Here is a 14,958-nt window from a genome sequence, read left to right as displayed (position 1 = left end):
TTAAACTTTATAGCCGAAGCTGCTTCGGTGCAGGGAGGTACGCGGCTACATAGGAAGTGAAGGAGAGCCATGCGCATGGTAAGCGCCGAGCGCGTACCTCCATGCGCCAAAGCAGCTTTGGCTATAAAGTTTTTTTTTTTTTTTTTTTTTTTTTTTTTTAAATTGTTTTATTATTCCATATAATAATACAAGACATTGTTTGCAACCGAATCCATAAAACATTAAAACATTACATGTCATGTTGTTAATAACATCCTATACATAAACTCCATCTACAAGAAACAACCATCCTATTGCAAAACACAGAATGTCCAAATCTTAATACGGATAATCCCCCCCCAAACCCCCCTCCCTCCCCACCCTCTACCGATGCTGGAGACGCTGAATGGACACAATCTATACACAGTGGGTTACAGAGAACCCTCTATAACCTCCACTGATTCCAACTCTCTTTAAGTCTGTTGCCCTTCCTATATCGTTTCTCGAACGCACATTCGTATGCTTTTATACGCTTAACTAAATTACTCCATTCATTTACATCTGGAGGCTTCTCATCAAGCCAATGTCTAACCAATACTAATCTTGCGAGAAAAATGATCTTCAGGGCCAAATCACTTTTTAATCTGTCGTCTAAAGAAATCGGTATCAAGCCCAGGAGCCCAAAGGTGGCAACTCGCGGGAAAGAGCATTGGAGCTGGGCCTCTAATCTCATAAATATCTCCTCCCAATAAGGGTTGATCTTAGGACAATCCCATAGAACATGTAAAATATCTGCTTGTGAACAATTACACCTCCTACAATTCGCATTTTCCCTTAAACCAATTTTAAACATTAGATCTGGTGAAAAATAAATTCTATATAAAATGTATAATTGTGTGCATCTGTGATTTAAATTAATTGTTGCTCTTACCACATTCTTATAAATATCACGCCACTGTGCCCCAGTGATAAAACCGACCTGGTTTGCCCATTTCAATTGAGATACGTGACTAAACTTCTGGTCTATAGTATACCTAAGAAGCCTATAAATATTTGATAAATTAATTCGTGTTACATCTAAATCTAATAGATCCATAAATTTACCCCCTATGTGTATCCTAAACCTCTCGTGTTGTGCCTCTTTCCTATAAGCGTGCTCGATTTGACGGTACCTAAAAAAATCCCTTTCCTCAAGCGTATCCCTCAGACACCAATCCTGAAAAGAGGGCAAGGTCCCATCTTCTTCCAACTGTTCCAAGGACGTAATTCCCTTTCTTTCCCAAAACCCAACATCATCCATCTTAGCTAGTTCCGAAAAGTTGAGATTACTCCACAGCGGGGTAAATTTAAAACCTCCAGTAATACCAAATAACCTCCTAAGATCTCTCCAAATATACAACAATAGCCGAGCCAGAGGGAATCTCTTAGCGTTCAAACGTTTCAGTTGGCCAGACTCTAATAGTGCCAGCATTGAATCAAATCTACGCTCCACCAGCGAAGTGAGCGCAAAAAATATATTAGACTGTCTATTTTCCAAAATAAACTGGGTCTGGGCTGCCAAAAAATAGTGATAGAAGGAGGGAAGCGACAGCCCGCCCCTTTCCTTATTAATCATTAGAGTTTCTTGCTTAATGCGAACCCTTTTCCTCCCCCACAGTAACTTGTTTATAATAGCACGAATAAACCCAAACCATTTCTTGCCTATCCAACATGGAGCATTAGATATTACATATAGAATTTGGGGAAGCAAAACGCTCTTTATAAGTATAACTCTCTCAGCACGATTTAATGGTAGCGTATTCCAAGTATTCACCTTATTTTTAATTTTTATTAATAAGGGCACTAGATTCAAAGTGATGTAGTCGTCAACCTTGGCCGTGATCTTTAGGCCAAGATATTCACATGAAGAGGAGATCTTAAGTCCAAAGAGCGAATAATTAGGATGAGGGTCCTCATCCAAAGGCACCATGATCGACTTATGGGTATTTATCTCAAAACCCGAAAACCTACCGTATTCCTGAATAACCTTTAGGGCCTTTGGGGCCGATATATCAGAATCTTTGAGGAAGAGAAGGACATCATCAGCATATAGCATTACCTTATCCTCAACACCAGCTATTCCTCCCCCCTCTATTACACTGTCTGCCCTCAGTTTTATTGCCAGGGGCTCTATGAAGAACGCAAATAGGAGCGGGGACAGGGGGCAACCCTGCCTTGTACCTCTAGACAACGTAAAGAAAGGGGAGAAATCACTATTAACCCTGATGCAGACCCTCGGGGATTTATAAAAGAGTTTAACCCAGTTCAAAAACAGGTCGCCCAACCCAAATCTAGACAGTACCTCCCAGAGGAAGTCCCACTCCACCCTGTCAAAGGCCTTAGAGGCATCCAAAGACAGGATGGAGCGAGACCCCCCCCGGCCCATCTGGAGACCCGCAAAGAGCCTTCTTATATTAGTCTTACTCTGTCGCCCAGTCAGAAAGCCACATTGGTCTTCATGTATCAGTAGTGGGGCATATTCTTTGAGTCTATTTGAAATTAACTTAGCCATCAGCTTGGCATCTGCGTTAATAAGCGAAATCGGCCTATAGGATTCCGCCTCCAAAGGGTCTTTATTTTTTTTCCGAATCAAGACTATGCTGGCTTCATACCACGAGTCAGGCAGCCTGCCCTCCCTTTGCGAAGATTCCCAGGTCTCTACCAGAACGGGTAAAAGAATAGCACCAAATCTACTATAAATTTCTAAAGGAAGCCCATCCAAACCCGGAGCGGATTTACGTCTAGAGGAAGCAAGAGCCTCCTCAAGCTCTTCGATCGTTATCGGGCGCGATAGCGCCTCTACCCCTTCCCTCGAAATGGCGGGTATTTGAACCTTACCTAAAAAGGATCTTATATCGTCTATTGATACCTCCAGATCTGAGGTATATATGCCCTGAAAAAATTTTAAAAAGGTATCTCTAATCTCCTCAGCATTAGTATAAAGTTTAAAAAGTGTTTTAAACCGTGATACAGCGTTTTAAAACACTAACAAAAATAAGCTCCGGCACAAGCTCACCCTGAGCTGGTGCTCGGTATTTCCTTCTTACACCTGCCACTTCAAGTGGTAGGTTTCCTTTAAATATTTTTTACTATTTTTTTTTTTATGTAATTCAATAATTCAATAGTATAAATTACTTGTTACCTTTATACTTTCAGTCAGTTTGATAATGGGAATACAGTGGGGAAAATAAGTGTTTGTTATACTGCTGATTTTTTGTGTATTCCCTCCTACAAAGAATAGAGAGGTGTTTAATTGTTATCTTAGGTAATTAAAAAAGGATTTACCGTAATACAATAGAAAAACAGAACTTAAAGTGGTATTCCCATTTCATCTAGAAAATTGTGGGGATTTGATACAGAAAGCATATAGGAAACTTGAATTACTTTTCATTATACAAAGAGTACCATTTATTTGCTTAACCCCTTAAGGACGGAGGGTTTTTCGGCTAATTTCTCGCTCTCCAACTTCAAAAATCCATAACTTTTTCATTTTTACGTGTACAGACCTGTGTGAGGGCTTATTTTGTGCGTAACAAATTTTACTTTCCCGTAATGTTATTTATTTTAACATGCCGTGTACTGCGAAGCTGAAAAAAAATTCCAAATGTGGAAAAATTGAAAAAAAACCGCACGTGCGTCACGTTCTTGTGGGCTCAGTTTTTAGGACTTTCACTCTTCGCTCCAAATAACATGCCTACTTTATTCTTTGGTTCGGTGCGATCGCGGTGATACCAAATTTATATAGGTTTTATTGTGTTTTAATACATTTTCAAAAATTAAACGAATGTGTACAAAAAAGAAAAAAAAATTTTTGCCATCTTCTGACGCTAATAACTTTTTCATACTTTGGCGCACGGAAATGTGTGAGGGGTCATTTTTTGCGAAATGATGCGACGTTTTCATTGCTACCATTTTGAGGTCTGTGCGACATTTTGATCATTTTTTATTTCATTTTTTATGTTATGTAAAAAGGTGTAAAAGTCGCATTTCGGACATTTGGGCGCCATTTCCCGCCTCGGAGGTCACCGCCGGCCGTAACCGTTTTTATATTTTGATAGATCGGGCATTTTGGGACGCGGCGATACCTAATATGTCTGTGATTTTTACTGTTTGTTATGTTTTATATCCGTTCTAGGGAAAGGGGGGTGATTTGAACTTTTAATATTTTATTAATTTTTTTTATTTTTTAAACTTTTTTTTTTCTTTTTTTTTTCACTATTTTTTAGACCATCTAGGGTACATTAACCCTAGATGGTCAGATCGCTCCTACCATATACTGCAATACTACAGTATTGCAATATATGGCATTTTTGCAGGTCATACATTACAATGAGCCACTGGCTCATTGTAACGAACCTGCATAAACCATGTAGCCTCGTGTCAAAAGAAGACCCGAGGCTACCATGGTAACCGATCGCCGCCCCCCGATGACGTTCGGGGGCGTGGCGATCGAAAAAAAGATGGCGGCGCCCGCGCGCCGCCGTCTTTTAAACGCCGCCCGCGACTTTGCGGGCGGCGTTTAGAGGGTTAATAGCCGCGATCGGTGCAAGCACCGACCGCGGTTATTAGCGGTGGGGGTTTTGTGCAAAATGCAAAAACCCCCACCTCTGTATGAAGAGGACTCAGCCCGTGAGCCCTCTTCATACATCCCTTATACCTCTGCGCCGTAGAGCTACGGCGCAGAGCGTTAAGGGGTTAAATGGGAACACCCCTTTAATATTTGATACAGAAACCTGTGTTTGCAATTATAGTAATTGACCAAGTTTGCACACACGGCAGCAGGGATTTTGGTTCACTCCTCCATACAGATCTTCTATAGCTCTGTCAGGTTTCTGGGCCTTAGATGGGCAGCATTGAGCTCCCCCCAAAGATTTATATAGGGGTTGGAAACTGGCTATGCCTCTCCAGTATCATAAAATGTTTTTTACAGAGCAACTCCTTAATCATCCTGACAACCTATCTCCAATCTTCAATATGATGCAGTTATCCTGTTCCCTTTGAAGGAAAGCCCCAAAGTATGGTGTTTCCATCCTCATGATTCACATTGGGACAGCTTTCTTTGACTTGTACTCATTCTCCTTCTTCCTTCGAACACAACAAGTGTAATTGATATCAAAAAGTTCTATTTTGCTCTCAAATGACCTTCTCCCATGTCTTCTCTGATTCAGCCAGATATATCATAACTGAACTTCAATTGGTTCTGGATATGTGCTGGCAGGGAAACCTTGCATGCCCTGCAGGATTTAAATCCTTGACGGGTGGATTGTTACTAATGGTAATCTTTCAGATTGTGGTCCCAGCTGACTTCAGGCCATAGATATGGGTTAACACCAGGTACTAACATCTACCTTCGTTGGTAACCCTATCTTGAAGGCGCAGTGAGGTGAAAGGTGGTGATACATATGTGGCTTAATTGATTGACTTCTAAGAGGCTCTTGACCAGAGATGGATTAGAAATCAAATAATAATAATGTTTATTTATAAAGCTCCAACAAATTCTGCAACACTTAGGGGATATACAAATATAATATTACATTACGGAGTACAAACATTAATCTGGAACAATAGGAGTGGGGGCCCTGCTCGCAAGAGCTTACAGTCTATGAGGATGAAGGGGGTGAAAGATTTTTATGTTGTAAGTTATATTAGTTAGTTAAAATATATTAAATGGAATAGCTTCTTTTCATTGGAAATCCTATGAAACAGCATATTGTATTTCTGTTTGTCATTTTGTGTTTATTTTGTAATGAGGATTTAATGTAAAAAAAAACCTTTTACAGTGAGGGCTATGGAACAGACTACTTCATACTTGCTACTACTGGCATCAATATCATAACCACTGCTTGCAAAATGAGTATTTATCTAGAAGGTATTCCTTGGTGACAATAATTTATACCATAATTTATTTTATATACTACCATGACTATTGTCAAATATGAAAATGTAAATATTTGTGCACCTGTCTATTTATATCTCTCTGTCTAGGTTCTGGAGCTTATGCAGACAATTTTACTGGGGCTGTATCTACAACTGGCCATGGAGAGTCTATCATGAAAGTTACACTTGCAAGACAAGTTCTTTTCTATATAGAAAAAGGTAATATTGTTCATTATTTATATCACCTCAGTATTTATATCCCCTCAATATACCGTATATACTCGAGTATAAGACGAGGTCCTGTTCTGTCCATTGATGTTCTGGCTCCCTCTCTCCGTACGGTGGAGTCGCTTGAGCTGTGACGCCAGTGGCTCATAACATTCTAGAGTGTACACACACTGAGCTCATACTCGAGTATATATACAGTATATAGTTAAAATTTGGTACTTCACTGAAGTTATTGAGATATAATACTTCTGCCTCCTAGGGCACGCGTGCACCACCTTCCGTAAATTTAAAGGGCCAGCGCAGCACTAATTGGCGCTGGCCATTTTCACTAATCTATTTCAACCTGCCTCTTCCTGTATCTCTTGCCGCATCTTTGTGCCTCACAGCCTGAGAGAAAGCTATTCTGCTATTTTCCTGCGTTTTCTGCATTCCTGTGTCTCCTGCGTTCCTGAGTCCCTCCGTGTTCCAGTGTTACCTAAGCTCCTCTGTGTTCCCGTGTACCAGTGTTTCTCCGTGTTGCTGTCCTGTGTGCTGTGTTCCCGTACCCTTCTGCTTGGACCTCCTGTTGCCACTCCCGGACCGGACTATGACGTTGCATCTCTGCCGCCTGCCCTGACCTTCTGCCTGGAAATTGACCACGAGATTGTCTGCCGTCTCTGTACGACAACCTTGGCCGCCACTGCAGACAAGTCACGTCTGAGGAACGACCTAGTGGTACCATGCCGCAGCTTGTCTAGTTTATTTCGGAGCGGTCTAAGGTGGCATTTATAATCAGCCGGGGCAACACCCCTGTGGGACTGAAGTGACCCAGTTACGGCTTCTCTTGTGGCCTTTTTGTCTGAATTTAGGTCTGTGTTTGAGGAACCAGCTCGGGCCTCCTCCGCCGAGTCTGTCTTATTGAACCTGCGCCAGGGAAATTCCTCCGTGGGAGAGTATGCTGTCCAGTTCCGTACTTTGGTGTCAGAACTTTCCTGGAATGACGCTGCCTTGTCTGCCGCTTCCAAGAAGGGTTTATCATCTCAAGTTAAGGCCGCTCTGGCCGCTCGTGATTTACCATCTTCTCTGAGTGGTCTCATTTCCTTAGCCACCCGGATGTGATGTGCGCTTCAGGGAGCGTGCCGAAGAATCACGTTTTGAGCAACATACAGTCCGTCCACGACGCATTCTTCGCTTAGCTCCAGCTTTCCAAAGACTGTTCAAGGAGTCTTCAGTTCTTTCATCTGCAGAGGAGCCCATGGAGGTGGATAGAGTTAAATTGTCATCTCAGGTGCGTAACAGAAAACGTCAGGAAAACCTCTGTCTCTATTGCGCTAGTCCTGACCATTTTCTTGGCTCTTGTCCTGTCCGACTCCAAGGTCCAGGAAACGCCAGCACCTAGGGTTCTTGGGAGAAGCGTCCCTAGGTGTAAGCAGTGCTTCTCCACGCCTGATGATTCCGGTGCTTCTCAGTGTTGGTTCCGGCAACCAGATCCAGATCTCTGCCTTCCTAGAATCCGGTTCCGCAGGGAATTTCATGGACTCTGCACTGGTTACCCGGTATCATATTCCAGTAGTTCTAATTGACAAGCCATTGGTGATTTCCTCAGTCAGCGGACAAGTTCTCTCTGATCCGGTACGATACCGCACTAGGCCAATAACTATGCAAGTCGGTGCCCTGCACAAAGAGAATTTGTCCTTCCTGCTTCTGCATCGTTCTACTTCACCTCTCATGCTAGGTCTTCCCTGGTTGCAATGCCACGCACAAGTCCTTAATTGGAAGACGGGAGAGGTTCTCAGTTGGGGATCGGACTGTCAGTCTCGCTGCTTAGAAGTTCCTCGCCCTGTGTCTGTCTTGTCAACTAACTTGGTTGACAAGCTTCTGAGGAGTCTACCAGCATGCTATCACGACTATGCCGATGTTTTTTCAGAAAAGCAAGCAGAGATCTTGCCTCCACACCGTCCCTATGACTGTCCCATTGATTTACTGCCGGGTACAACCCCTCCACAAGGACGAGTATACCCCTTGTCGGTGCCGGAGACGGGGGCTATGTCCGACTATATTAAGGAAAATTTGCAGAAGGGATTCATCCGGAAGTCTTCTTCTCCCGCCGGGGCTGGCTTCTTCTTTGTATCCAAGAAGGATGGTTCCCTTTGTCCGTGCATAGACTACTGCGGAGTCAACAAAGTCACAGTGAAAAATCTGCGAGGGGCATATAATCTCATATGCATACGTGAAGGTGATGAGTGGAAGACCGCCTTCAATACTCGAGATGGGCACTTTGAGTACCTTGTTATGCCCTTCGGTCTCTGTAATGCTCCGGCGGTATTTCAGGACTTTGTCAACGACATTTTCAGAGACTTACTCTATACCTGTGTTGTGGTATACTTGGACGACATTCTGGTGTTCTCTGCGGACATTGCATCCCATCAGGCCCATGTACGGCAGGTTCTCAGCGCCTAAGGGCCAATCGCCTCTACGCTAAGCTGGAGAAGTGTCTATTTCATCAGAAGAGTCTCCCGTTCCTTGGATATATTATTTCGGACAAGGGCTCTCTTTTGGGTTGTAGAAGGGACTACAGATGGACCCTGCAAAAGTGTCTGCAGTACTTCACTGGCCACGTCCAGTAGGGCTACGAGCTATCCAGAGATTCCTGGGATTCGCCAATTACTACCTGCAGTTCATCCCACATTTTTCCTCCCTGGTATCTCCCATTGTGGCCCTGACGAAGAAGAACGCCAACCCTAGACACTGGCCCCCGGCGGCAGAAGACGCCTTCACAAAGTTAAAATCTGCTTTTTCATCTGCTCCCATTCTTACTCGACCTGACTCAGAGAAGCCATTCCTGCTTGAAGAATGGCGTTATCTTCTGGAGGGTGCTCGTTTTCCAGTTAACCTTCTGTACCTCCAGACTGCCCAGCGTCTCAATCCAAGACAGGCTCGTTGGTCTCTCTTCTTCTCCCGTTTCAATTTTTTCATACATTTCCATCCTGCATAGAAGAATGTGAGGGCCGATGCTCTCTCTCGTGCCTCGGATGTGATTGGGGAGGACCCTGCTCCTAGACATATTGTTCCTCCTGAACTCTTGGTTCTTGCTGCTCCTGTGGATCTTCGGCAACTTTCTCCAGGCAAGATATATGTCTGACCTGCCCTTCGGAGGAGGATACTGACTTTGGGATATTGTTCTCGTGTGGCTGGGCATCCTGGGGTGCAGCGCTCTCACGCCTTCATTTCCCGACACTACTGGTGGCCAGATAGGGTCAATGATGTATGGGACTTTGTGGGCGCCTGTACCTCCTGTGCTCGAAACAAGCCATCTCGTCTCAAACCGGCTGGTCTTCTCTTGCCGTTACCGATACCCAGCGGCCCATGGACTCACGTGGCAATGGACTTTATTACCGATCTTCCCTGTTCTTCGGGTAATACCGTTATCTGGGTGGTGACCGACCGCCTCTCCAAGATGGCCCACTTTGTTCCCCTGCCAGGCCTGCCGTCAGCTCCACGTCTTGCCAGCCTGTTCTTCCAGCACATCTTCCGGCTACATGGACTACCTCTGCACATAGTCTTGGACCAAGGGGTCCAGTTTGTTTCCCAGTTTCTGGCGGTCTCTGTGCCGTCAACTACAAGTGAAACTGGACTTCTCGTCTACTTACCATCCTCAGTCCAACGGACAAGTTGAGAGGGTTAATCAAACCCTGGACTGCTATCTTCGCCATTTTGTTTCCGCCCGACAGGATGACTGGTCCACTCTGCTCCCATGGGCAGAATTCTCCTATAACTCCCTGGATTCGGAGTCTGCCGGCTCTGCCCCTTTCTTCGTTGTGTATGGGAGACTTCCACGTCCACCCCTACCTCTCTCCGTGTCTGCTGATGTTCCTGCAGTAGAAGAGTTGGTAGTGGACCTTAAATCCATCTGGGAACAGACTCGTCGGTCTTTGCTCAGGCCCGCACTAAGACTGATAAAAGACACAGATCTCCTCCCATCTTCTCTCCTAGAGATAAAGTGTGGCTTTCCTCCAGGTATGTTTGGTTGAAGATCCCCAGTTACAAACTGGGTCCACGTTTCCTGGGTCCGTTCAAGGTGTTACAGCGCATTAATCCAGTGGCATATAAGCTCCGCCTTCCCTCCACCATGCGCATCCCGAATTCTTTTCATGTCACTCTGCTGAAACCTGTCGTCCTGAATCGGGGTGGTACTGTCACGGGTGCCTCTGCGACCTCCCTCCCGACCGTCGCAGGTGCACCCGGCATCACGGCTGCCCCGGTCCCCCGGCTTCTTACTTACCCCGACCCATTCCCACGCTGTCTCCGGCAGCACGGCCCTAGGAGGCAGGGACGGGCGCGCGCCACCTTCGGTAAATTTAAAGGGCCAGCGCGCCACTAATTGGCGCTGGCCATTTTCACTAAACTATTTAAACCTGCCTCTTCCTGTATCTCTTGCCAGATCTTTGTGCCTCACAGCCTGAGAGAAAGCTATTCTGCTATTTGCCTGCGATTTCTGCGTTCCTGTGTCTCCTGCGTTTCTGAGTCCCTCCGTGTTCCAGTGTTACCTAAGCTCCTCTGTGTTCCCATGTACCAGTGTTCCTCCGTGTTGCTGTCCTGTGTGCTGTGTTCCCGTACCCTCCTGCTTGGACCTCCTGTTGCCAACCCCGGACTGGACTCTGACATTGCATCTCTGCCGCCTGCCCTGACCGTCTGCCTGGACTTTGACCACGAGTTGTCGGCCGTCTCTGTACTACAACCTTGGCCGACACTGCAGACAAGTCACGCCTGAGGAACGACCAGGTGGTACCACGCCGCAGCTTGTCTAACCAGCCTTGCGGCGGGCTCTGGTGAAAACCGGGTTCCACTTAGACTCTGGTCCCAGGTAGTGGCTTGTGTCATCATCTGCAGTGGTCCAGAGGATTCACACCTGCAAGCCTGACATAAACCCCTGGGTGAGCAGGAAAAGGTTGCATGAAATTGTGCAAAAAATTCAAGGTGCAAAACTACAATCAAAATGTCTAAATTCAGCTAACATAACCCTCCCCCATAAAATGAATTCTATAGGTGCATTCTGATTTTGATATTGATTGTCCCAGGCCATCATATGATATTGTGTAATTAGACTCTAAGCTTCACAGGAGATGAAGTGATATAGAGGAACACATCACATTGTAGAACTACATAAATAAATAATTTATACAAATTGTTATTACACATATGTGTGCAAATTAAATGAGTCATGAAAAATTATTGTGACATTATAAAGTTGACTAGGATGATGATTGTGCATGTTTACATTCTCACAAGATATGTTTCAAGTCTTACTTTCCCTAATTTCTTTACACTAATTTCGGTTTTACAGCCTTTAGAGATTGTGCATTCCAGAGTTGACATTAAATATACAAATCGCCTGATTTCTTAAATCAGGAGTCCAATGCTTTGTTGGGTGTTATTTACTTCATGTCTTCAAAACTAGACGTAGATTAAAAATTGAGATAGAGACAGACAGCACCAAACCTGACACCACTTTCGTCCTCCGACTGACGCTAAATATGTTGTATTTAGATAATATTCTAATATTCTCTTTTTTATGTAGGCGAAACCCCGAAGAGTGCTGCAGACCATGCCCTGGAATACATGAAGGAAAGGGTTCATGGCAGGGGAGGATTAATAGTTATTAGCAAGTCTGGAGAATGGGCAGCAAGATTTTCAACAAAAAGAATGGCATGGGCAAGTGCCGAAAACAATATATTAACCTATGGACTGAATCCTGGAGAAAAGTTCCAAGAAAAAATATGTTTGTAAATATAATTCTTTATATACTACAATTCGAGATCTTTATGTATGTAGTATCTTAAATTCTATAGAATATTTATTAAGTGGTGGGCAGTCTTTACCCCAATACCCAATGTTTACGTGAATCTATGATCTATAATCCTATGTTAAGGCACCATATTACAGTTAAAGGTCCATATTCTTATCAGCTTAGAAAGTAAAACATTTTGGCCCAGGCATAGTTACTTTCCTGTCTGCTAGAGTTCACCGAAAGTGCATTGTCCGACGATAATGCACTCTGCCATGATTCACTATTTTGTATATTACTGTAACAATTAAGATAACACAAACACAATCTAGTAATTTCAATAAATCTGCTCATAATAATGTTTTTCCATGATTGCTTAGAGTGGCTGGACGGCAGGTGGAGGATGAGTTGTGGTCATCCTAAACTTCTTCCAATTAAGGATTATGGAGGCCACTGTGCTCTTAGAAACCCTGAGTGCTGCAAAAAATTATTTTGTAAGCTTGGCCAGATCTGTGTCTTGCCACAATTCTGTCCCTGAGCTCTTTGGACAATTTCTTAAACCTCATGATTTTCATGTTTTCTGACATCCACTGTGAGCTGTGAGGTCTGACAGGTGTTTGCCTTTCCTAATCAAGTCCATTCACAGCTTGACTCCAATGAAGGAGTAGAACCATCTCAAGGAGGATCAGAGGGAAATGTACAGCATGTGTCACAGCAAAGGGCCTGAATGCTTGTTTTTTTCTTGTTTAGTAAATTAGCAAAAATATCTAAATTTATTTTTTTTTCTGTCAAGATGAAGTGCAGAATGTGCATTAACGCATAATGTTGCTTCTCTGCCATGACATTGATTTGAAGGTGTTTGAGCAACAGTCATCTTTCTTCTTAAAACATCAAATTATGAGCTTACTGTAAGCGAGAAATGAGATGTGAATGTAGTTTTACAAGGTGTGTATGTTTTGTATAAACGCAAATGCTTTTAAAGGAAATCCAGCATGATAAACCAGGAACACTTATTCATAGATCCAGGCACTGTGACTGTGTTAATCTTTTTATATATGTTATTCATGGCCTCCTTCCTTCTAAAATCAACTTTTAAAATGACGTTATTGAGCAGGCTACTTGGGTGGTTCCCAGAGCCCTCCAGTGCTGCAGTGAGATTAGATCAGGCAGGGGGAGGGAGAGAAGGCTATGGATAACAAATATAAGAATGTTACTACAGTCCGAAGCCCCTGTGACGCATTTGAAAATATTTAAAAGACATTTTTCTCAAAAACTAAACTATTAGAAGCAAAAAGAAGAATGGATCCTATTGCACGGGACACAAACCAGCATGTGCGCTTGGTTTAGAAACATTGCATCCAACAGGTGATTTCAAAGTTCTGGGATACCCCTTTTCAGCCTCTTAGGCAATTGGACATGTCATTTTTATGTTCTGTTCTATTTTACTTTCCAATATTCATATGAAATTGAAAAATGTACTTTTACTAATACAAACTTTCCCTTATTACAGGGCTATCTTGAGATATATTGGTCAATTCAAGTAAAAGCTTTCTCTTTGTAGCGGCTCATATGATTTTGGTATTTATAGGAAATGAAAGTAGTATAATAAGCACTTATAATGTATCTGAGCCAATTACCCAGCCTTTGGAACTTTTCAGGAGAAAATAGGAAAGGATATGTTTGTTGTTCTCATCCTTCCTGTCACTGCTCATAATGCAAAGCTTACCAAGGAAATTCTCCCTGGAGAGAATGAGATAGAAAAGAGAGACTGAGAGAAACAGAGAAGATAAGCCGGAATAACAAACAGGACAAGAAAAGACAAGAATACAGAGATATCATACATTCTAATAATACAGCCGCCATATAATTGAACTCATGAAGCACACAATACACAGACACGTGCTGATGGTTTATACTGTATAATAGGATTACATCATACAAGTGGATCAGTTCATTATTTTAAGAGAATACGGTACTTACATACACCTATATATGGCACGGTGTCAGAACTACAAGAAGATCCCGAATGCACAGTGGAGCAGGGAGCTGTCACAGTGGCTGCAGGTTTGTCCTTACCAGCTGCCACACAGACAAGCCTAGTTCCATTGCGTTCTACAGAAGACAGCTCATCTGTGTCTGTTTACAAGGACAAACATTTTCTCACTGCTCCCTGTTCCCCTATTCTAGGTCTACATTGATCATTTATAAAACAATAAGACAAAATGTTCTTCTGAGTTGGAATTCAAATGAAAGCTGCTTGAGATGTAAAGTGGTTGAAGGTTATTAGTAGTAGTTGTAAATCATCAAAGTAATGTTGTCAAAGTAAATTTCTCTGTCTATAACAGCTTACTTCTTGTTTTTGAATGGTTCAAAGATAAAATCACTAAAAACCTGTAAGACCCTCCCATTGGCGTAACTAGGAGAGGCAGGGCCTCTTGTGAGCAAACTTGTGAGTGTGGCCCCCATCCCCCTTAAAACAATTTACATGTTTGTATGCTCACATATGAGTTGCAGTCACATAAATTTATACACTTATATATATATATATGTATATATATATATATATATACAGACATTTAAATACATATATACATACAGCATAAAAATACATACAGTATATACACTTGTATATGAAAAAAATGTCTTGCTTCTTTATTGAATCATCATATAAAAATCAGTCAGCATGTAGTGGAATCCACAAACAGCTACGCATTTCGAGTATAAACACTCTTCTTCATGGCTAAAGTATATACACACTACATATACATATACCATAAACACCCCTGCAGCATATACACATGACATATGCACACAGATATAGAACATATACACATCATATACACACATAGAGCAAATACACATATACATACAATACCATATACACACATACAGCATAAACGCTCCCATTAAACACCCAATACCCTAGATGCTGGGGCCCCCTGACACTGTGGGCCATATAGCAGCTGCTATGGCTGCTACCCCTGTAGTTATGCCCCTGGACCCTCCCTAACCTTGGAAATGTTTGTACTTGGTACACCTTGAAAACTTCTTTGGTCAGAATCTCAATACTG

The 14,958-nt window shown here is 43.0% G+C and overlaps 1 protein-coding gene across 2 annotated transcripts in view; it reads left to right on the top strand.

Moving 5' to 3' along the window:
- LOC140121962 (isoaspartyl peptidase/L-asparaginase-like) overlaps positions 1-14,397 on the top strand; it is a 96,170-nt gene extending 81,773 nt beyond the window's left edge. For both annotated transcript variants that reach the window (XM_072142215.1, XM_072142216.1), the window contains exons 6-7: positions 6,004-6,114; positions 11,681-14,397. In XM_072142215.1, the coding sequence (XP_071998316.1) occupies positions 6,004-6,114; positions 11,681-11,889 (320 nt within the window). In that variant the 3' untranslated portion in view covers positions 11,890-14,397. The remainder of the gene's footprint in view (positions 1-6,003; positions 6,115-11,680) is intronic.
- Positions 14,398-14,958: the final 561 nt, after the last annotated feature.

The sequence above is a fragment of the Engystomops pustulosus genome, chromosome 3, assembly GCF_040894005.1.
Source record: "Engystomops pustulosus chromosome 3, aEngPut4.maternal, whole genome shotgun sequence".
Taxonomy (NCBI): domain Eukaryota; kingdom Metazoa; phylum Chordata; class Amphibia; order Anura; family Leptodactylidae; genus Engystomops; species Engystomops pustulosus.
This window is presented reverse-complemented; position numbering and strand designations above follow the sequence as displayed.